The 22,459-nt window shown below is 41.6% G+C and overlaps 1 protein-coding gene across 9 annotated transcripts in view; it reads left to right on the top strand.

Annotated features, from left to right (window-relative positions):
• The window catches only part of KALRN (kalirin RhoGEF kinase), a 769,081-nt gene that overhangs the window by 662,042 nt on the left and 84,580 nt on the right, over positions 1–22,459 (top strand). For all 9 annotated transcript variants that reach the window (XM_064291948.1, XM_064291977.1, XM_064292059.1 and 6 more), the window contains one exon: positions 21,862–22,145. In XM_064291948.1, coding sequence (XP_064148018.1) covers positions 21,862–22,145 — 284 coding nt within the window. The remainder of the gene's footprint in view (positions 1–21,861; positions 22,146–22,459) is intronic.

The raw sequence follows: 22,459 nt of genomic DNA on the forward strand, positions 1-22,459 counted from the left end.
GTATTGGCCTTGGCCTAAACTTGGTCTTGCTTGTCTGCTGTGTTATTCAACCCAGGCAGTGAGGGCCTAGAAAAAAACCATCTTCACACAGGTGCTTGGCAGAGGCACAGCCAGGTTAAGACCCCAGAGTCCCAAACGACATTAAGCCAAAAAAAAAAGAGACCCTAAATCTTCATATCTTCTTTTACTACCCCTACCCCCACACCCATGTAGTTTACAAAAAATAAACACTGAAAGTAGACAATGGTTGACCTCCAAACACCTGTTTCTTCCTGCAGGTACTCAGTTTCCTCTCTTTCCTTCCCTCAGGTTCCCTAGGAGAATTTCCATTGCAGCGTTTTCAGTTAAATAGCACTTAATTACAATCTAAAACTTTTCAGAGTCACAGAACTTAACTCTTCTTTTCAGGCTCTATAATTAAGCCTGTCATGGTTACCTTTAGTTAAGGTTACTACTGAAGGGCACATTATAAGTTGAATCCAGGTCAGGCTTCCCACTGGCTTCTGGGTGGACTTTGATGTGATAGCACATAAGCCTAAAATAACTGGGCTGGACTGCAACTTATCTCCTACTTCAGTATTCATAACAGGTTTTAAGGTCTATCAGGCAGCCCTGCTATCAGGATAGTGTCCCCAGGAATTCAGTTTGCCTTTTGTGTTCCTGACAGAGGAGGAGTTCTACCCAAGATCAGTGCTAACCACACTGCTAACCACAACATATTAATAGACATTTGTAAATGCTATACATATGTTGGAAACCCTGGTGGTGTAGTGGTTAAGTGCTGCGGCTGCTAACCAAAAGGTCAGCAGTTCGAATCCACCAGGCACTCCTTGGAAACTCTGTGGGGTGGTTCTACTCTGTCCTATAGGGTCACTATGAGTCACAATCGACTCGATGGCAACACGTTTGGGTTTTTTTTTTTTTTGGTATATATATGTTCCCTCTTGGAGAGTCATGATCTACATTAGCATATTAAAGGTTCTGAGAAGTCTTTCCATGAAGAAACAGGTAACTGTGTTTAACCCAGCTTAATTGACTGGACAACACTTAGAACATCGTAAGAACACAGCAAACACTCGTCTGTAATGATGGCCACACTGCTAAGGTTAAGAGATAGGTGCCTCACCAACGCTGACTTTTTCTTAGATGTCTCTGGGCCTAAAAATGTTCACACCCCAGTGACTTATCTTTTCTTCTCCTTAGCTATTCATCACCCTCTGTTCAATGAGTTCCTCTGTGACCAAGGAGTTGGGCTGGGGATGCACAGGTGGAAGCTATGTCTATCCTCAAGGACTTCCCCAAAATACAGAAGCAAGCATCTATCAGTGCTAAGCAAATGGTACAAAATATACTCTCAGAGAAAAGGGGAAAACGTGCTGAGCTTAGTAGTCTAAGAAGTCCTAGACAGGCTTTCAACAAGCAGAGAAGCAGAAGCAATGAGGAATGCAACATGGTGGGTGCAGTAAACTGAACCTGAGTGTTCGTAGAGAAGAATGGTTTTCAACACTTAGCGAGCATTGGAATTATCTAGAGGGCTTGTTAAAACACAAAGTGCTGGGCCACCCTCATAGTTTCTGATCCACTAGGCCTTGAAGTGGGGCCCAAGACGTTGCGTTTCTAACAAGTTCCCAGGTAATTCTGAAGGCGCTGGTCTGGGAAGCATGGTTAGAGAACCTCTGATTATCAAAGAATGGAAGCTCCTTGAACTGGAGACTGACAAGTGAGATTTTATTCATCTTAAGGGGGTGGGAGTCATTGCAAGTGTTTGAACAGTGACTTGTACAACGCAAAACAATCACTCTGGTAGCAGTGATATGTAGAATGGAAACAAGAAAAAGACTGGATACAGAGAAAGCCTTGTGGAGGCTGTTACATGGTCTAAGCAGATGGGTTTAAAAGATCTGAATTAGGGCAGTGGCCATAGAAAGGGAAAGGAAAATGTCAGTACAGAAGTCTTTATGAATGAAGAGTCTTCTGGAAGGAAAGAAAAGCTAATAGTTAGCCTTGGCCATTCCCTGGGAGGAGTCTTCAGTTATGTGCTATACTTCGTATAATGCTATTTTGAGGTTTTGTGGCTATTACTAGTGTTGAACTTGTTTATGTTCACGCTATTTGAAAAACAAGGGGAAAATGTTACTAAGGAAGTTGATAGGGTAAACGATATCTTAGTGAGCTCATTTAACCTACCTGAGGGCTCGTATGAAGGCTTAGGGAAACCCCGGTATGGATACACTCTGGATTCAGAAGTGGTCCTATTTTACCAGGGAAATTGGGCTCACCCACCAGATTTGGAGCTTGGGAGGGCTGTGTGTGGAGAGAGGAAGCCAGAAGGAAATGCCCATTTCAGCCTTGGAACTTGATGGATACCATATGTTACAGTTACATGATCCTCCTTGTGCTCAACTGATGTCTTTACAGATGAAAGCAGACCCATCCCAGGCCATCTCAATTCCTGCTTATCCACTCATTCTTGTTATCTTATCACTTGCAAGTAGAATCTATATCTTAAAATAAAGGTTCTGTTATTTAGGTTTTATACTCATATAAAGTATCCTTTCTTCTGTCTGAATTTGTGAGGTTGCCCAGATTTTGGGGGTTGTGTCTTGAACAATTCAGAACCCTTTTAGGAAGGTTTTCTATTCCAGTTTGAAAGAAACATCTGTCCACTCTTTAAAGGCTCTGGCGAAATCTGAGTGAATGAGATGGGTCTGTGGATAGAAATAATATCTAGAATATTTACTCTTAGAAAAGCAACAGAGCAGCTTTCACTGACTTTTCCCTGATGTCATATGTCGGGCTTCAAAATTCATCCCCAGTGGAAATATATAGAGAATTTTCTAGCCCTTGACTTCGAAACGCAACCAGAAGGATTAGCAAGTAAAGTGAGTCAGTATAGCAACATGTTTCAGCAGCCTGTGTTTACAGGACGTACTTATCCTTTCGTGCCCTCTGAGGGTCCTCCTCACCCCGTCTCTGGCTCAGAGAGAAGATTACACAGGGGAAACTGAGGCAAGGAGAGCAGTGGTGTCACTAGGCTTGGTGTCACCCAGTGCAGTAACTCATGGTGTCACCTCGCCCATGGACCTCCTCCCGTACCAGGCCATACAGAATTTTAATTAGTTCATTCTCAAAAAAAATTACCGATATAGGTTCAAAAATATTAATTATTACAATACAGTAGCTAAAACACCAGAAATTTTGAAAAAATCAACCGTAACACCACTGACTGCAGAAATAACAGTGCGTGTTGGTAGCGCGGGCAGAGGAAACCACATGATTGGAAGCATCATTGTAATTGGGTAATAATGACAGCTCTGACCCAAGGGCATTAGAAGATTCAAAAAATAAATTAGCGTAGAATTTTGCCTTGTAAGTATATGGATACATGTAAACCAGGCTTAGGAAAAATGTTTTTGTTGTTATAACTAACTATGGGGATATTTTTTAAAAAAATAATAAGTCTCTGCTGAAACACTGCACAGAAGTTTTATAGACAGTCACTTTGGTGTCACCAGGTGCAGTCCGCACCCCCGCACCTCCACAGTGATACCACTGAAGGAGACCCTGAGGATGAGTATTTGGAAACTTTATCATTTTACCCTTTGCTTCTAATGGCATCCTGATGACAGGGGAGGAGGAAGGGAAGAGTGGGCAAGCACAGAAGGAGACAGCAGTAGTTAAGGAAGATCTGGTCTGGATTAAAATAGCATTCAGGAGAATTCATCTAGCTCGATTGAAGCCAGAGGTGCTGACTTTTCACCCCTGTGAAGATTGTTTTGTCTATTGGAGAAGATCCTGATATTAAGAGCTAATGTCCCAATGGGCTCTGAAGATGAAAGGGATTCCTGTTCTGTCTGAATGGGCCTGGGTTTGAAATCATCTCTGTGGCTTGGATCTCTGTGCACTTTCTACCGAGACAAGAAGAGCTGTATAAGGAAGAGAAGGGGAACCAGTAGGTAGAAGTCAACTAAGATATAGCCCAATACAAAGTACATTTAAGGTTCAAAGTGGTCCTTGCTTTCATACTGTGGGTTTAATGGGAAAAAATATGACACAGACGTTCTAAACCCATAGGGATTTATAGGTACAAAATTTATAAAAACATAGAATTAAGTTTGAGCAAAATTGTGAGGTAAAGAATGGTGGATTCACTTATATGAAATATCTAGAGTAGGGAAATATATAGTGACTAAAGTGGATTACTGGTTACCAGGGGTAGGAGGAAGGGCACAAGAGGGTGTGATAGCTTAGGCGTACCAAACTTCTGTTAAGAGTGATGGAAAAAACTGGAAACAGCAGTGATGGTTGTGCAACGTGATGAATGTAATTAATGTCACTGAATTATACATGTAGAAAACGTTGAAATGGAAAGTGTTTTGCTATATTTGTACTTACACAATAAAAAGAAAAATAAGAACTATCACAAAAGGAAGGAAGGAAAGAAGGGAGGGAGGGAGGAAGAAAGGAAGGAAGGAAGGAAGGGAGAGAGGGAGGAACAGTGAGTGAGTGACCGAGTGGTGAGTTGGCAAAGGAGAAGAGGCCCCTGAGCTAACAGCAATAGCATAATAAACAGGAGGCAGGGGTTTGCACTGTGCATTTAAGATCTGACTATGGCTAAGAGCTGGGAGAAAGAATATCCTGAGCCAAGACGTGTTTGCCAAGTTTAGCCTAACGTTGTGGTAGGGGTGACTGAAAGGGCAACAAGTTTCCCAGTGTTAAGAAACACTGTTTCTAGACCAGGCTGATCCTCCCTCTCCCTCATTTCCTGTTACTGTCACCATAGCAGCTTTCAGGCACCTAGTGGCCCATGCGCAAAGACGGCCAACCAGTTTGCTGGGAGGTCAGCCATGCCAGGAACTGGTGGTTCACAGCCTCGGGAACCCAGCTGAATATGCAGCCAGGAGATGGGCTTTCACAAGCATTCTGCTCAAAGACCTGTAGCCATGCAAGATATATTAACACTTACTATGGGTCTTGCACTCTCCATGCTTCCAAACAATTGGGTTTATCTATTTCTCACCCAGAGAATTTTCACCCTTGGCTTTCCTCTCGTGTGTGCTTCTCTAGTTGTACATTTTCTAGTGTGGAAAAAAAAGATATATAATGAGACTTCTATCATATTTATACTAATAAAATTATTCCTAGAAAATCAAAGAAAACAGGAATAATCTCTGCCGAGAGATATATGAAATGCATTTACCTTATACAGCTAAAACCATGGAAGCAATAAGGATGAGTTTAAATTATTCCTGTACTGTTGGAGCTAAAACAAAACAACAGCATAGGAGGTTAAAGAACCCTTCTGTAAGTAGAAGGACCCTATATATTGATTGAAGGGACAATATACTAGGAGGATATAACCACATTAAATATTTATCCACCCAGTGACAGGGCTGCAAGATACATGAAACAAGCTCTAACAGCATTCAAAAGTAAGATAGATAGCTCCACAATTATAGTAGGAGACTTTAACACACCACTTTTGGTGAAAGACAGGACATCCAGAAAGAAGCTCAATAAAGACGCGGAAGATCTAAATGCCACAATCAACCAACTCGACCTTATAGACATATACAGAACACTCCACCCAACAGCAACCAAGAATACTTTCTTTTCTAGTACACATGGAACATTCTCTAGAATAGACCACATATTAGGTCATAAAGCAAACCTTAGCAGAATCCAAATATTACAAAGCATCTTCTCAGACCGTAAGGCCATAAAAGTAGAAATCAACTACAGAAAAAGCAGGGAAAAGAAATCAAACACTTGGAAACTGAACAATACCTTGCTCAGAAAAGACTGGGTTATAGAAAACATTAAGGATGGAATAAAGAAATTCTTAGAATCCAATGAGAATGAAAACACTTCCTATCAGAACCTTTGAGACACAGCGAAAACAGTGCTCAGAGGTCAATTTATATCAATAAATGCACACATCCAAAAAAAAGAAAGGGCCAAAATCAAAGAATTATCCCTACAACTTGAACGAATAGAAAGAGAACAACAAAAGAAACATTCAGGCACTAGAATAAAGGAAATAATAAAAATTAGAGCAGGATTAAATGAAATAGAAAACAGAAAAATAATTGAAAGAATTAACAAGACCAAAAGCTGGTTCTTTGAAAAAATTAACAAAATTGTTAAACCACTGACCAAACTGACAAAAGAAAAACAGGAGAGGAAGCAAATAAGCCAAATAAGAAATGAGATGGTCAATATTACCACAGACCCAACTGAAATTAAAAGAATCATATCAAATTACTCTGAAAAATTGTACTCTAACATTTGAAAACCTGGAAGAAATGGACGAATTCCTAGAAACACACTACCTATCTAAACTAACACAAGGAGAGGTGGAACAACTAAATAGACCCATAACAAAGGAAGAGATTGAAAAGGTAATCAAAAAACACCCAACAAAAAAAAAGCCCTGGTCCGGACAGCTTCACTGCAGAGCTCTACCAAACTGTCAGAGAAGAGTTAACACTACTACTACTAAAGGTATTTCAGAGCATAGAAAAGGACGGAATACTCCCAAACTCATTTTGTGAAGCCAGCATATCCCTGATACCAAAACCAGGTAAAGACACTACAAAAAAAGAAAATTACAGACCTGTTTCCCTTATCAACTTAGATGCAAAAATCCTCAACAAAATTGTAGCCAACAGAATTCAACAACATACCAAAAAAATAATTCACCATGACCAAGTGGGTTTCATACCAGGTATGCAGGGGTGGTTCAAACATTAGAAAAAAAATCAGTGTAACCCATCATATAAATAAAACAAAAGACAAGAACCAAATGATTTTATCAATCCATGCAGAAAAAGCATTTGACAAAGTTCAACACTCATTCACGATAAAAACTCTCAGCAAAATAGGAATAGAAGGAATATTCCTCAACATATTAAAGGGCATTTATACAAAGCCAACAGCCAACATCATCCTAAATGGAGAAAGTCTGAAAGTATTCCCCTTGAGATCGGGAACCAGACAAGGATACCCTTTATCACCGCTCTTATTCGGCATTGTGCTGGAGGTCCCAGCCAGAGCAATTAAGCTAGATAAAGAAATAAAGGGCATCCAGATTGGCAAGGAAGAAGTCAAAGTATCTCTATTTGTAGATGACATGATCTTATACACAGAAAACCCTAAAGAATCCTCAAGAAAACTACCGAAACTAATAGAAGATTTCAGCAAAGTATCAGGATACAAGATAGACATACAAAAATCAGTTGGATTCCTCTACAACAACAAAAAGAACATCAAAGAGGAAGTTGCCAAATTCATACCATTTACAGTAGCCCCCAAAAAGGTAAAATACTTAGAAATAAATCTTACCAGAGATGTAAAAGACCTATACACAGAATACTACAAGACACTACTGCAAGAAACCAAAAGAGACCTACATAAGTGGAAAAACATACCTTGCTCGTGGATAGGAAGGCTTAACATTATAAAAAATGTCTATTCTACCAAAAGACATCTATAGATACAATGCAATTCCGATCCAAATTCCAAAGATATTTTTTAAGGAAACAAATCACCAAGTTCATATGGAAGGGAAAGAGGCCCCGGATAAGTGAAGCACTACTGAAAAAGAAGAACAAAGTGGAGGCTTCACTCTACCTGATTTTAGAACCTATTATACCACCACAGTAGTCAAAACAGCATGGTACTGGTACAACAACAGATACATGGACCAATGGAACAGAATTGAGAATCCAGACATAAATCCATCCACATATGAGCAGCTGATATATGACAAAGGCTCAAAGTCAGTTAAGTGGGGAAAAGACAGTCTTTTTAACAAATGGTGCTGGCATAACTGGATATCCATCTGCAAAAAAATGAAATAAGACCCATACCTCACACCACGCACAAAAACGAACTCAAGATGGATCAGTGACCTAAATATAAAATCTAAAACAACAAAGATCATGGAAGAAAAAATAGGGACAACATTAGGAACCCTAATACATGGCATAAACAGTATACAAAACATTACTAACAATGCAGAAGAAAAACTAAATAAGTGGGAGCTCCTAAAAATCAAACACCTGTGGTCTTCCAAAGACTTCACCAAAAGAGTAAAAAGATTACCTACAGACTGGGAAAAAGTTTTTAGCTATGACATTTCCGATCGGTGTCTGATCTCTAAAGTCTACATGATCTGCAAAACTCCACTACAAAAAGACAAATAACCCAATTAAAAAACGGGCAAAGATATGAACAGACACTTCACTAAAGAAGACATTCAGGTGGCTAACAGATACATGAGGAAATGCTCACGATCATTAGCCATTAGAGAAATGCAAATCAAAACTACAATGAGATTCCATCTCACTCCAACAAGGCTGGAATTAATCCAAAAAGCACAAAATAATAAACGTTGGAGAGGTTGTGGAGAGACTGGAACACTTATACACTGCTGGTGGGAATGGAAAATGGTACAACCACTTTGGAAATCGATTTGGTGCTTCCTTAAAAAACTAGAGATAGAACTACCATATGATCCAGCAATCCCACTTCTTGGAATATATCCTAGAGAAATAAGAGCCTTTACACAAACAGATATATGCTCACTCATGTTCATTGCAGCACTGTTTACAATAGCAAAAAGATGGAAGCAACCAAGGTGCCCATCAACGGATGAATGGATAAATAAATTATGGTATATTCACACAATGGAATACTATGCATTGTTAAAGAACAGTGATGAATCTGTGAAACATTTCACAACATGGAAGAATCTGGAAGGCGTTACGCTGAGTGAAATCAGTCAGTTGGAAAAGGACAAATATTGTATAAGACCACTATTATAAGAACTCAAGAAATAGTTTAAACAGAAGAAAGTATTCTTTGGAGGTTATGAGAGGGAGGAAGGGCAGGAGAATGGCATTCACTAATTAGATAGTAGATAAGAACTATTTTAGGTGAAGGGAAAGACTACACATAATACAGGAGAGGTCAGCACAACTGGACTAAACCAAAAGCAAAGAATTTTTGTGAATAAACTGAACGCTTTGAAGGCCAGCATAGCAGGGGTGGGCATTTGGGGACCATGGTTTCAGGGGACATCTAAGTCAATTGGCATAATAAAATATATTAAGAAAACATTCTGCATCTCACTTTGGAGAGTGGCATCTGGGGTCTTATACACTAGCAAGCAGCCATCTAAGATGCATCAATTGGTTTCAACCCACCTGGAGCAGAGGAGAATGAAGAATACCGAAGACACAGGGTAATTATCAGCCCAAGAGACAGAAAAGGCCACATAAACCAGAGACTACATCAGCTTGAGACCAGAAGAACTAGATGGTGCCCAGCTATAACCGATGACTGCCTTGACAGGGAACACAACAGAGAACCCCTGAGGGAGCAGGAGAGCAGTGGGATGCAGACCTCAAATTCTCGTAAAAAGACCAGACTTAATGGTCTGACTGAGACTAGAATGACCCCGGAGGTCATGGTCCCCAGACCTTCTGTTAGCCCGAGACAGGAACCATTCCTAAAGCTAACTCTTCAGACAGGGATTGAATTAGACTATGGGATAGACAATGATACTGGTGAAGAATGCACTTCTTGGATCAAGTAGACACATGAGACTATGTTGGCATCTCCTGTCTGAAGGGGAGATGAGAGGGTAGAGAAGGCCAGAAGCTGGCCGAATGGACTCAAAAATAAATAGAAGAGGGAAAGAGTGTGCTGTCTCATTAGGGAGAGAGCAATTAGGAGTATATAGCAAGGTGTTTATAAATTTTTGTATGAGAGTCCTACTTGATTTGTACACTTTCACTTAAAGTACAATAAAAATTGAAAAAAAAAAAAAAAAGAACGCTTCTGTAAATAGCTAGTGGATCCTCGGAATCAATGTGGCCTCTTCTAATTTGGACCATTGGAGTTAAGGTTTCCAATGCAGTGTTATGATTAATATCAGAAAGACATTTATAGACTGAATGACCATCCTAGGTAAAACAGATGTTTAATAGAGAACAACTAGACCCCATGGTTTTTAGCAATGACCTAACGAAATATCATGATATGGTACGTGAAAAGCATGCCTTTGGAGTGTGATTGAATATCATCTCTGAACTCCAGAAGAATGGATTAAATATGAGCTTATCATTTTTGAGCTGTGCCCTTTCAAGCCAGTGTAGAAAATGGCAAGCCAGCTCAGTGAGTTATGTACCTGGGGGTGCTCACAACCCACTGCAGCCTCAGATGCCACCTGCCGGGGGTCCCAGCTAGCCCTTTCAAGGATACCATTGAATTCCTGGTCTTTGGGTATACTAAACCTATGAAACTAATAGAACTGTTTTTCTTTTTGTCAGGACAATGTAGTCCTTCTTTACTTTCAACCCACTTTGAGATCAGTGGAAAGAAGGCTGAACCAATATTTTGTGATTAGAAAAATAGTGGATGGTGCCCCTGTGAGTGCAGCCATAAAGCATTTGCCATATCGTAAACTTGCACGCTTTCATGACCTGTGCTCAATGTATTCTGCTTTCAGAATAGTTTTGCAGAGTTTACACAAGACCAAAAAGGGTGGAAGCTTTGTTGTTGTTGTTATTATGAATGAAACAAGTATGGAAGGTGGATGGTTTTTTAAAAAAAGAAAATTGAGTTTATCAATAAGCTGTATGGTATTAAAAAAAAAATACGACAAATTTCTAGTATAGTTAGTACTACACATGTTGTACACCTTCTATTTTGGTTGCTGATAAAAAGCTACCCAACAAAAAGAAGGACAATGTTTGACACAGTGTACTTGGTAGGATGCGTTCCATCAGAAAGTTTGCATGGGCTTTGTTCCAATTATCACGTTCAAGTCAAGCAGACAGCGCTCATCTCCTGTGCTACTTGGAAACGTGCAGAGGCATTAAAATACCCAAAATCATGGGTCCCTTGCCCCAAGGCTTAGGCTTATAACATTGACACATTAATTCTAACCCCATGCTGGTATCTGAGATCCTAATCTCAGCACTTGTTCCATTGCCAAGCTCCCATTCCGAGGGATGCCCTGGAAATGAGAAGGTATATGTCCTCTCCAAGGAGTCACTTGTTACTCAAAACTTCCAAATGGTGGGGGAGGGGGACAGCAATGGCCTGGTTTCTCAGGGATGCAGCTGCCTTATTCTGGGAAGAAGTTTCAGGCATTGGTCACAGGAGTGGTTGAAGAGCTATCATTGCTTACTCCAGGTGGGAAGGGGGACTAATACAGAATGGCACCGTGTAGCATTAAGTTTTTCCTCGCTTTCGTGGAAGCATAGACTTCAAAGCTGAAAATGGCCTGAAGAGATCTAGTCTGTCCTTTAGAAGAATGTACAGATAGAATAAAGAAACATGAAGAATAAAGCCACCGTCATAGAATTAGGGTAAATTTTTTACAGCTTTATTAATTTTTATTTAACAAATACTTAGATGGTTCTTCCTGTGGATCTAGATACCGTTCTAAGTACTTTTATAAATATTAACTCCTAACTCCTAATAAAGGAGCCCTGGGAGTGCAGTGGTTAAAAGCGCTCAGCTGCTGACCGAAAGGTTGATGGTTCAAATCCACCAGCTGCTCCGTAGGAAAAAGACATGTAAAATCCATGAAGATTTACAGCCTTGGGAAGCCCTATGGGCAGTTCTACTCTGTTCTACAAGGTCACTATAAGTCAAAATCAACTAGACATAGTAGGGGAAATCCTAATAACAACCCTATGAGGTAGACGCTAACGTTATCTTCATATACTGATGAGGAAACTGAGATACAGAGAGGTTAAGTACTTGGACCAGAGTCACACAGCTAGTTAGTGGTGGAGCCAGGCTTCAAGAGTATTCTGTCTAATCTGCCCATTTTATAGATGAAGAAACAGAGGCCTGATTGTCCAGTGCTGCCTAGTTAGTGACAGAGCAAGTCCAGAACCCAGGACTTCTGTTTATCACAATCCACTGAGAAGGCACCAGTGGATCATTTTTGGACCGTATAAGCAAGGCAAGAAAATTCTCATTGAATTTCTCTTTTAATCTGCTTCAACGAAATACCATGAAGAGATGAGTGTTGGCATTTGTTTGTGCTGCATCGATAGAGTATACAGGGGGCATGGTCATGGAAACAGCCTTCAAGCCCAGCAGCTCAGTCCCGTGAGATGTTTGGTTATGTCTAGGCTAAGGACCATAGTCTCCAGGGACATCTAGGTCAATAGGCATAACATAGTTCATAAAGAAAATGTTCTATATCCTACTTTGGTGAGTAGCATCTGGGGTTTTGAAAGGTTGTGAGTGACCATCTATTATATATACAACTATTGGTCTCTTTCTGTCTGGAGCAAAGGAGCGTGAAGAAAACCAAAGACTCAAGGGAACAATTAGTCCAAAGGACTAATGGACCACAGGAGCCGCAGCCTCCACCAGCCTGAGACCAGAAGAACTAGACGGTGCCTGGCTACTACTGACCGCTCTGAACAGGATCACAGTAGAAGGTCCGGCTTACAGTAGGGGGAAAAATGTAGAACAAAATTCAGATTCATAAAAAAGTGCAGATTTACTGGTCTGAGGGACACTGGAGGAACCCTTGAGACTAAGGCACTTAGACACCCTTCTAGCTTAGAACTGAAGCCATTCTTGTAGATCACCTTTCAGGCAAATAATAGGCAGGCCTGTAAATAAACAATAACACACGTGAGGGAAGTGCTCCTTGGAACAGTCATCTACATGAGACCATAAAAGAACAACATGTGCCCAAAAGCAAAGATGAGAAGGCAGGAAGGGGCAGAAAAACCAGATGAATGGAAATGGGGAACTCAAGATGGTAATAGGGAGAGTGCTGACACATTGCCGGGAGTGCCACCAATGTCACGAAACAATTTGTATATAAACTATTGAATGGGAAACTGATTTGCTCTGTAAGCTTTCACCTAAAGCACAATTAAAAAAAAAAAATTTGAAAAAAGTGATGAGAGTTGGTATCTAGAATTCTCCAGTCATTTTTAGGCTTTGGAATGTGTTTTGTGGCCAGGTCACACATCTTCTTTCCTCAGGTATTAAGGAAGGAATTGAGTGGTTCGTAGAGGCAGCTTGGTCATTGAAGGAAGCAGGGATGAAGAGTAGTGTGAAAGTCTGCTGGTGGATAAGAGTCCGTTGGCTTGTTGATTTAGAATTTCTTGATTTCATGGGCATCTTTATATGCCCGTTAATGAGGTAAGTAAGCTCACGCCACTCAGAGTCCATGAAGTTGCCCTTCAGCCTCGTGAATTACTTTGCCAGGTTTCCTATTTTCCCTGTGTGGGGCTGAGATACCAAAAAGATGCATTTCCCCTTAGCCTAGAGGCACCGTCTCTTACCTTTGCACTTCCTTTTGAAACGTTCTACTTTCATCTCAGTCTGCTTCCTTGAACTAAGTATTTTCGGTTAGGAAGGACACATTTAATTTTTCCACTGGAAAATTAGTACATAATTAAGCATCAGGAGAAGGCAGGAAGACGGACAGGTAGGAGCAAATTGGAGAGCGATTTGGCAATACTTAGTAAAGTGGATGATAATTTCACATTGAGTTGAGGACAGTGCTACATAAAGTGTGAGCTGCAACCCGGGAAAGGCTTGTGAACTGTTTCCAGTCGACAGTGAGATAAGTACAGAAGATGATTATTCTCAGTTTAGCCATCTGAGATTTCCATCACACCCAAGTGTGTGCCTTTGTCCAAAAGAGATTAGAAATAAGAAAAACACGTCCTTCTTCCCAGAGAGTTTGAGAAGCACTGTTCCAGAGACATGTTCACATATATGCAAAGAGACCTGTGCAAGGATTGTTTATAATCGCCCCTCCGGCAAAAAAACATTTTTTTTTTTAAAACAAGCCAAATGTCCATTGTTAGGAAAATGGATTCAAAACATTGTTATATATCCATGTAAAAGAATATTATTTTACAATTAAAATGAATGAGCGAGGTCTACCTGTATTAACATGGGTAGATCTCAAGTAAGTTTGACTCAGTGATACATTGCAAAATGATACCTATGTTATGATAATTATGTAAACCATAAAACACAGAATAATACTGTGTTTGCATACAAAGTAAACGCCTAACAGCTTGGGTGGGAAAGAGGCACCTCAACTTCCTAAAAGAGGTTAACTCTGGGGAGAGAAAGCAGGGCATGGGATTGTGATGGACAAAAAAAAAAAAAGGCTTCAACTATAACATTTTATTTCTTTTTAACAAAAGCTGAAGCAGATATGGCAAAATATTTACATTTGTCATATCTAGCTGGTAGGTATATGGATGTTAAATTTCTTCTATATCTTTCTGTTTTAAAAATATTTCATAGTAAAATTAAAAAATTAGTGTCCAAATATTCTTTTTTTTTTTGCTCTAGAAAGTAAGTTGTACATGCCAGAACTTCAGAAGGTATTTCCTGCCTGCAGTGTCCAAGGACACATTTGTCATCCTAAAACCAAACCAAACCAAACCCATTGCCGTCGAGTTGATTCCAACTCATAGCGACTCAATAGGACAGAGTAGAACTGCCTGCCCCATAGATGTTCCAGGGATCATCTGGTGGGTTCAAACTGTTGACTTTTTGGTTAGCAGCCAGAGCTCTTAACCACTACGCCACCAGGGTTTCCTTTGCCATCCTAGCTACTTTAAACCAGCTGTCAGTGAAGCATCTGCTATGTCGGGATTCTGGTCCTAGCTAACCTGTGACCATGGACTTGCCATATTTAAACCTTCATTGCCTTATCTGTAATACTAGTGGGGCCAACTCTGAGACTCTTCTCGGCATTGAAAGTTTATAATTCAAAAATGTTAAATAGACTAGTGACTTGATGCTCCTTTTAAAAGTAACTATAGAAAGTTAAATGAGTACCTGGAGTGAACATGGGTATAGAAATAGGATAATATGTGCAGTAGAGTCAGGTCTGGGTTTAGAGCTTACCTCTGCCAGTTACTAACTAGGAGCCTCGGTTTTCCTGAAACACGCTCATTTTCTGTCTGCTAAGGCAGGAATCTTAATAAATAATATCTTCCTCAACTTGGGAAGATCTGATGAGATAACGATACTATTATTGTCGTTCTTGTTACAAATCGGTCATTTGATTGTTATACCCAGAAAGCTATTAGAGTAGATTCTCAAACAGCTAAATGGAGCTATCTTCCAAACATGGGGTGAGCATGCCAATCTTTTTTCTGAAGAAGGAATAAACTCAGTAGTTATTTCTACACTAATAAGGCCACAATGTGACTTGATAACCGTGCATTTAAAGACATTTAAATATGGTTCTGTCTCAGGACAGAACACTACCTAGATGATGAGTTACAGATTGCTTCCAGCTCTTGGAGTCTCTATTACATGGGCCATGGTTGAGTGGCTCCAATTGTTTTCATACAATAAACTTGAAATAACAAAAGTGGAAATACTCTTGCTTTTTAATTTGTACTTTGTAATTTGTACCCTTGCTATTAATTTGTACAGAGAGCACCAAAGCTGAAACAGATGGCAGTGGGGGAAGGGGAATGGCCATTCAGAACAATGCATGCATGAATCTCAAAGTCAGGCTGTGATTTGCCGTGAACAGAAACCTTGGATAGCAAGTCGTCTGTCAAGGCTCGTAACACACACACACGCACACACACACACACACAAAAAACAGTTCCCATCAAGTCGATCCCAACTCATGGCAACCCCGTGTGTATCAGAGTAGATCTGTGCTCCATAAGGCTTTCAATGGCTGATTTTTGGAAGTAGATAGCCAGGCCTTTCTTCCAAGGCACCTCTAGGTGGACTTGAACTTCCAACCTTTTGTTTAGTAGCTGAGCACGTTAACCTTTTGCACTACCCAGGGGCTCCCCCTAGTAACACAGGGCACAGCTAATGTGGCTAGGCCTCTAATTTTGCTGGCTCCGTATATGCTGACCAATCTCAATTTTGAAGGCTTGGATTCAGTAGAGTACAGGGGCCTGGTGAATGAAAAGTATCTGCAGCTTATCAGCAGAAAAATAGCAGGAAAGCCATGGTTCTACTACAAGCACTCAGGAGATGTTTATCACCCAGGCCTCTTAGAGTGAGGGTTTGACCCATACCAAACACTTCAGAAATAATGTCAACATACCCAAGACAAGACCACAACCAACGGAATTTTCTGAGATAAGATTACAACTTTGTCCTTAAAGGGACACCAACCAAGTCAGTCAATCCCCACATATTTCCCTGAGCAGAGCAATCTAGGGGACTTTGGGAGCTCTTTTTGTGTGTGTGTGCCTTTATATGCAAATATTCTGCTGTTGTTTTCCAAAGCATACTCAAAACTCCAGCAAAATCTAAGAAAGTCCCTGCAGGGCCAATGTCCCTGAGCTTGGTGCTCACAAAATCAGCCAGTTGTAGAAGCTGGAAATGGCTCGGTATTGGCAAAACATTCACCTTATTTCAGGATTTTTGCTCCTTCTGGATTGGCTACCTCTAGGCCAGAGAGCTTCCAAGGCCAGGTTGGATTTTGAGTCTAGGGCAAAGTCACTGAAAGAAAAAGTGACTCAGTATATGAGACTGTTATTGTTAAGTGCTGTCAAGTCGATTTCGACTCATAGTGACCCCATGTGACAGAGTAGAACTGCCCCTTAGGGTTTTCTAGGCTGCAATTTTTATGAGAACAGATCTACAGGTCTTTTTCCCATGGAGCCACTGGGTGGGTTCAAACCGCCGACATTTCTGTTAGCAGTTGAGCGCTTAACCACTACGCCACCAGGGCTTCTTATTAGTAGGTATGAAAAAGCCACTGTAATAATTTAAGTACAGTACCTTTTCATGCGCTCGAAACCCTGGTGGCGTAGTGGTTAAGAGCTTCGGCTGCTAACCAGGAGGTTGGCAGTTTGAACCCACCAGGTGCTCATCGGAAACTCTATGAGGCAGTTCTACCCCGTCCTATAGGGTTGCTGTGAGTCAAAATCAACTCAATGGCAACAAGTTATTCATGTGTTTGGTTTAAATTTTAGTCTGCAAGCTAGGCTTGGCACACCGTTGGGGGCTGGGGGAGCTCCTCAGATATTCTCCCAAGGCTACTTTTGTGACGAGAAGAGGAAGCATACACAAAAATGGTTTACCTTTGATTTGTCATCCAGACACTAAAATGTACCACTTCTGCCGTGAAACGTATCCCCCACGGCCTTTCGGATTCTAATCCCTTCTTCCCCAAACCACGCTGTGTATACTTGCCAGATTCATTTTTAAAAACGCTTTTTTATCATGTCATTTCCCAGTCGCAGCTCCGAGTCGCTGGTTTATTACTAAATGCCCTCACTAATCTTTCTCTCCAGTTACCCCTTCTCCATTAATTTTGTTTCATTTGAAAGGATTTACTTATGCGCTACGTTAACTTATTTTTCCATTTTCCTCCCTCTTTGCTTTTGTCCCTGCCGTGTCTCCCTTGTAGAATTTCTTCCCCACTTCTCTCTACTCAGACATCTCTTCCATGAAACCTTTTCAGACAAATCCTGCCTACATTGATCTGACCCTCTTCTGAACTTGGCTTACTTATCATATAGAGCCCATACCAGCCCTTTGGCCATGAATCACATACTGCCTTGTGAATTTAGCTTTGTTTTACATGCGCTTTCTCGCTCTTTTCACTGTCTCTCTCTTTCTCTTACATGTGTGTATGTGTAGCTACATAGAGGTCTATGAAAACAAAATCTATTATCATAGATATCTTTAGGATTCACTACCTAAAGGATGCTCCATGACATTTTTATTGGAGGTAATTCTTGCTTATGATCTTGATTTGCCTACTAATGCCCTTGTGTGGCTACGTAACTTTTGAAAGGTCTTCAGACCCTAACTTTTTCAGCACGGGTAGAACCAAGAACAACATCCCTGCGCAATAAGAGCTAGAAGAGATCTGAAGTGGGCTTAAAGAGTTTTCTGTTGAATAGCTCCAAGCTATTCTATAAAGCCAGAGTGGGTGGACACCAGCGCTGATCTCCTTAGAGTTTAATGGCTAGTCAAGGATTTGGAAGCTCTGGTGGTATAATGGCTAAGCGCTTGGCTGCTAACCGAAAGGTTAGAAGTTTTTTGTTTTTGTTTCTTTTTTAATTGTGCTTTAAGTGAAAGTTTACAATTCAAGTCAGTTTCTCATACAAAAACTTATACACACATTGTTGTATGATCCTAGCTGCTCTCCCTACAATGTGACAGCACAGTCCTGTTCTCCACCTTGTATTTCCCATATCCAGACAGAAGCTGCCCACATAGTCTCATGCGTCTACTTGAGCTAAGAAGCACACTCCTCACCGGTATCATTCTATGTCTTATAGTCCAGTCTAACCTTTGTCCGAAGAGTTGCCTTCAGGAATGGTTTCAGTTTTGGGCTGACTGAGAATCCTGGGGCCATGGACTCTGGGATCCTTCCAGTCTCAGTCAGACCATTAAGTCTGATCTTTTTACTAGAATTTGAGGTCTGCATCCCACTTTTCTCCTGCTCTATCAGGAATTCTCTGTTGTGTTCCCTGTCAGGGCAGCCATTAGTGGTAGCAGGGCACCATCTAGTTCTCCTGGTCTCGGGCTGATGGAGTCTCTGGTTTTTGTGGCCCTTTCTTTCTCTTGGGCACATATTTTCCTTGTGTCTTTGGTGTTCTTCATTCTCCTTTTCTACAGGTGGGTTGAGACCAATTGATGCATCTTACATGGCCGCTTGCTAGCTTTTAAGACCCCAGATGCCACTCACCAAAGTGGAATGCAGAACGTTTTCTTAATATACTTTGTTATTCCGGTTGACCTAGCTATCCCCTGAAACCATGGTCCCCAGACCCCCACCCCTGCTACCCTGTCCCTTGAAGTGTTTGATTGTGTTCAGGAAACTTCTCAGCTTTTGGTTTAGTCCAGTTGTGCTGACTTCACCTGCATTGTGTGTTGTCCTTCCCTTCACCTAAAATAATTCTTATTTACTATCAGGTTCGTAAATTCTCTTCTCCTCCCCTCCCTCCCCTCATAACCATCAAAGAATACCTTCTTCTGTGTTTAAACCTTTTCTTGACTTCTTATAATAGTGGTCTCATACAATATTTGCCCTTTTGTGACTGACTGATTTCACTTACCATAATGCCTTCCAGATTCCTCCATGTTATGATGCCAAAGTTTAGAAGTTTGAAGCCACCCTGTGGCTCCGTCGGAGGAAGACCTGGTGATCTGCTCCTATAAAGATTACAATCATCCCCAAACACCCTGATAATTCCCAAAGCCCACATTTCAGTCAAAGATTAGACAGGCCTATAAGACAAACAAAAACATACATTAGTTGAATCAAGAATACAAGACCAAATGGGTAACACCTGCCCAAAAGCAAAGACGAGAAGGCAGGAATGGACAGGAAACCTGGACGAATGGACACAGGAAAACTGGGGTGGAAAGGCAAAAAGTGCTGACACATTGCGGGGATTGCAACCAATGTCACAAAACAATTTGTGTCTAAATTTTTGATTAAGAAACTAACTTGCACTGTGAACTTTCACATAAAGCGCAATGAAATTAAAAAAATATATACATGTGTACACCTGTAAAAAGTTTAAAAAAACAAAAAAACCTGGTCTGCCATCAGCAACATGGTTCTTGGCTGTTGGGCTGACACAGAAGTGGGTATTTAGGGGGTCGGGGATTTCTAGGGCTTTCTTACTGCCCCCAGACCAGTAAGGAAACCCTGACAGCTGGAGAAGAAGCAAAGCAAGGCATGGAGGTAGCACGTTGCTTCAGCAGTAAAGCCTGTCTTCTGAGGTCGGCCTCAGCTTAGGGGCTGCAGTCAGAGGAAGCCCTGGAGTCCTCGAAAGGGGAGACACCAGCTGATGGGTGGCGGCCGTGAGCAGGGAGTCTCACATTTTTTAAATGTATCATGTAAGGGTTCGTTTCCTTTAGCAATACCCTCCCCTTATCTTTTGAAATTGTTCTCTCATACTTATATTTAAAATTAAAATTTTAATTAAAAAAAAAAGATTACGGGCAAGAAAACCCTACGGGGCAGTTCTGTTCGGTACCGCATAAGGTCGCTATGAGTTGCAATCAACTTAACGGCACACAACAACAACAAATGAAGCTTACCAGATTGTCTTTCCTGCATGCCCTCACGTGTCTGATAGCCCCTCTACTCCAACCGAGAGTGGCTTCCCCCGGACTTGCCCTTCCTCCAGCCTTACCGCTATTGCCACATTCAGGGTGAAACAGAGAACTGGGCTTGGCACAGACCTTGAGGACTCAGTACCTGGGGGCTAGTCAGTACTTCTGGGAAGTCTAGTACTCAAGTCTGGCTACCTGCAGTTCAAATTTTGCATCTTCCCCTCTGAGAGGGGAAGTCCTTAGAGAAGTTGGCTAATTTCTGTAAGTCTGAATTTCTTCTTCTGTTAAAAGAGAATAATAATAGAACCTACTTCTGAGTGATATAAAGAGCAGTATAGACGCAGAGACAAGCACGAACAGGGGAAAGATAGATACCATATGGAGAATACCAAGGAACCTAGGAACACTGGGGCTAGAGAAGCTGAGACAAAGATCTTCCCCCAGAGCAGACAGAGAGCAAGCCTTCCCTAGAGCCAGTGCCCAGAATTCAGACTTATAGCTTTCTAAAAGCCTGGTGGTGCAATCGTTAAAGCGCTTGCCTGCTAACCAAAAGGTCGGTGGTTCAAACCTACCAGTGGCTTCACAGGAGAAAAGACCAGGTGATCTGCTCCCATAAAGATTAGAGTCTGGGAAACCCTATAGGGCAGTTTTACTCTGTCATGTAGGGTCACTATGCCCTGGTGGAGCAGTGGTTAAAGCGATCTGCTGCTAACCAAAAGGTCGGTGGTTCAAACCTACCAGTGGCTTCATAGGAAGAAAGACCTGGTGATCTGCTCCCATAAAGATTAGAGTCTGGGAAACCCTATAGGGCAGTTTTACTCTGTCATGTAGGGTCACTATGCCCTGGTGGTGCAGTGGTTAAAGTGATCTGCTGCTAACCAAAAGGTCGGCCATTTGAACCCACCAGCTGCTCCATGGGAGAAAGATGTGGCAGTCTGCTTTTGTAAGACTACAGCCTTGGAAACCCTATGGGGTGGTGCTGCTCTGTCCTGTAGGATCGCTACGAGGTAGAATTGGCTCAACAGCAGTGGATTTGGTTTTTGGGTTTATGAATCAGAATCGACTCTAAACTGTGAGAAAATAAATTTCTGTTCTTTAAAGCCACCTACTTGTGGTATTTCTGTTACAGCAGCACTAGATAACTAAGACTGTCTTTGCTCACTTGTCCCATCATGATCTTCCCTGACCAAGCTGTTTAATTTGTACCCCCTACTCCCACACCCTGGTGGTGAAGTGATAAAGAGATTGGCTGCTAACCAAAAGGTCAGCAGTTCAAATCCACTAGCCACTCCGTGGAAGCCCTATGGGGCAGCTCTACTCTGTCCTATGGGGTCACAACCAGAATCAATCTGACGGCAATGGGTTTGGTTTGGTTTGGTTAGTTCCAACCCAGAATTCCCTATACCCTTTCCCAGCTCTATTTTTCAACACAGTACTTCTTAGTATCTGCCATACTTTATATTTTACTTATTCTGTTGTTATTATGGTCTATTGTATGTATCTCCCACCATAATATAAATTCCATGAAGGCAGGGGTCTTTGCCTTCTGTTTATTCCTATACCCACAGCACCTGGAACAATGCCTAGCACATAAAAATTGAGTGAATGTTGGCCATTCCCACTGTTGTAAGGAGAGTTTCCTCACCTGGGGTCTGCAGCTGGCCTTGACATTCTGTCTCGTATCCTGGCTTCCTGAGGATGAGTCTGTCCTACTCTCAGGTTGGCAGCCTGCCTTCACTGCCCCTGACACGGCTCTGTCTGTCTATTCTTTCTCCTCAGATGCGTACTCTCATTCCTCAAGTGAAAATGGAGGCAAGTCTGAGTCCGTGGCTAACCTGCAGGCTCAGCCCTCCCTGAACTCCATCCACAGTTCCCCTGGTCCCAAACGTTCCACCAACACGCTTAAGAAGTGGCTGACAAGTCCTGTGCGCCGGCTCAACAGTGGGAAAGCAGATGGGAACATCAAAAAGCAGAAGAAAGTACGAGATGGTCGGAAGAGCTTTGACCTGGGATCTCCCAAACCTGGGGATGAGACGACCCCTCAAGGAGACAGTGCGGATGAGGTACTTAGACTGGGACCCTGAGCCCTCCACCAGGAAGGGACTTCGACATGCATCCTGTCTGGAGCCTTGTAAAGCGTCCTTTCACGGGTTTTGAAAACTAGCCAGCCTCTAGTCCCCAAGAATTTGTCTTCTTGAGCCTAAGTAATTTGAGTTTTTCTTATTCTCAAAATCTTGGTCATTTTGATTTGTGACCAATTCAGAGACTGACTAGCATCGAGATTATCCAGCAGACAGAAACCATTTTGCCATATTTGGAGGTATGGTCCCCAGACTTGGGGGTATCGTTGGTGTCTTTGCCCCAGCCTTGACTAAAG

The sequence above is a fragment of the Loxodonta africana genome, chromosome 1 (genome assembly GCF_030014295.1).
Source record: "Loxodonta africana isolate mLoxAfr1 chromosome 1, mLoxAfr1.hap2, whole genome shotgun sequence".
NCBI lineage: Eukaryota > Metazoa > Chordata > Mammalia > Proboscidea > Elephantidae > Loxodonta > Loxodonta africana.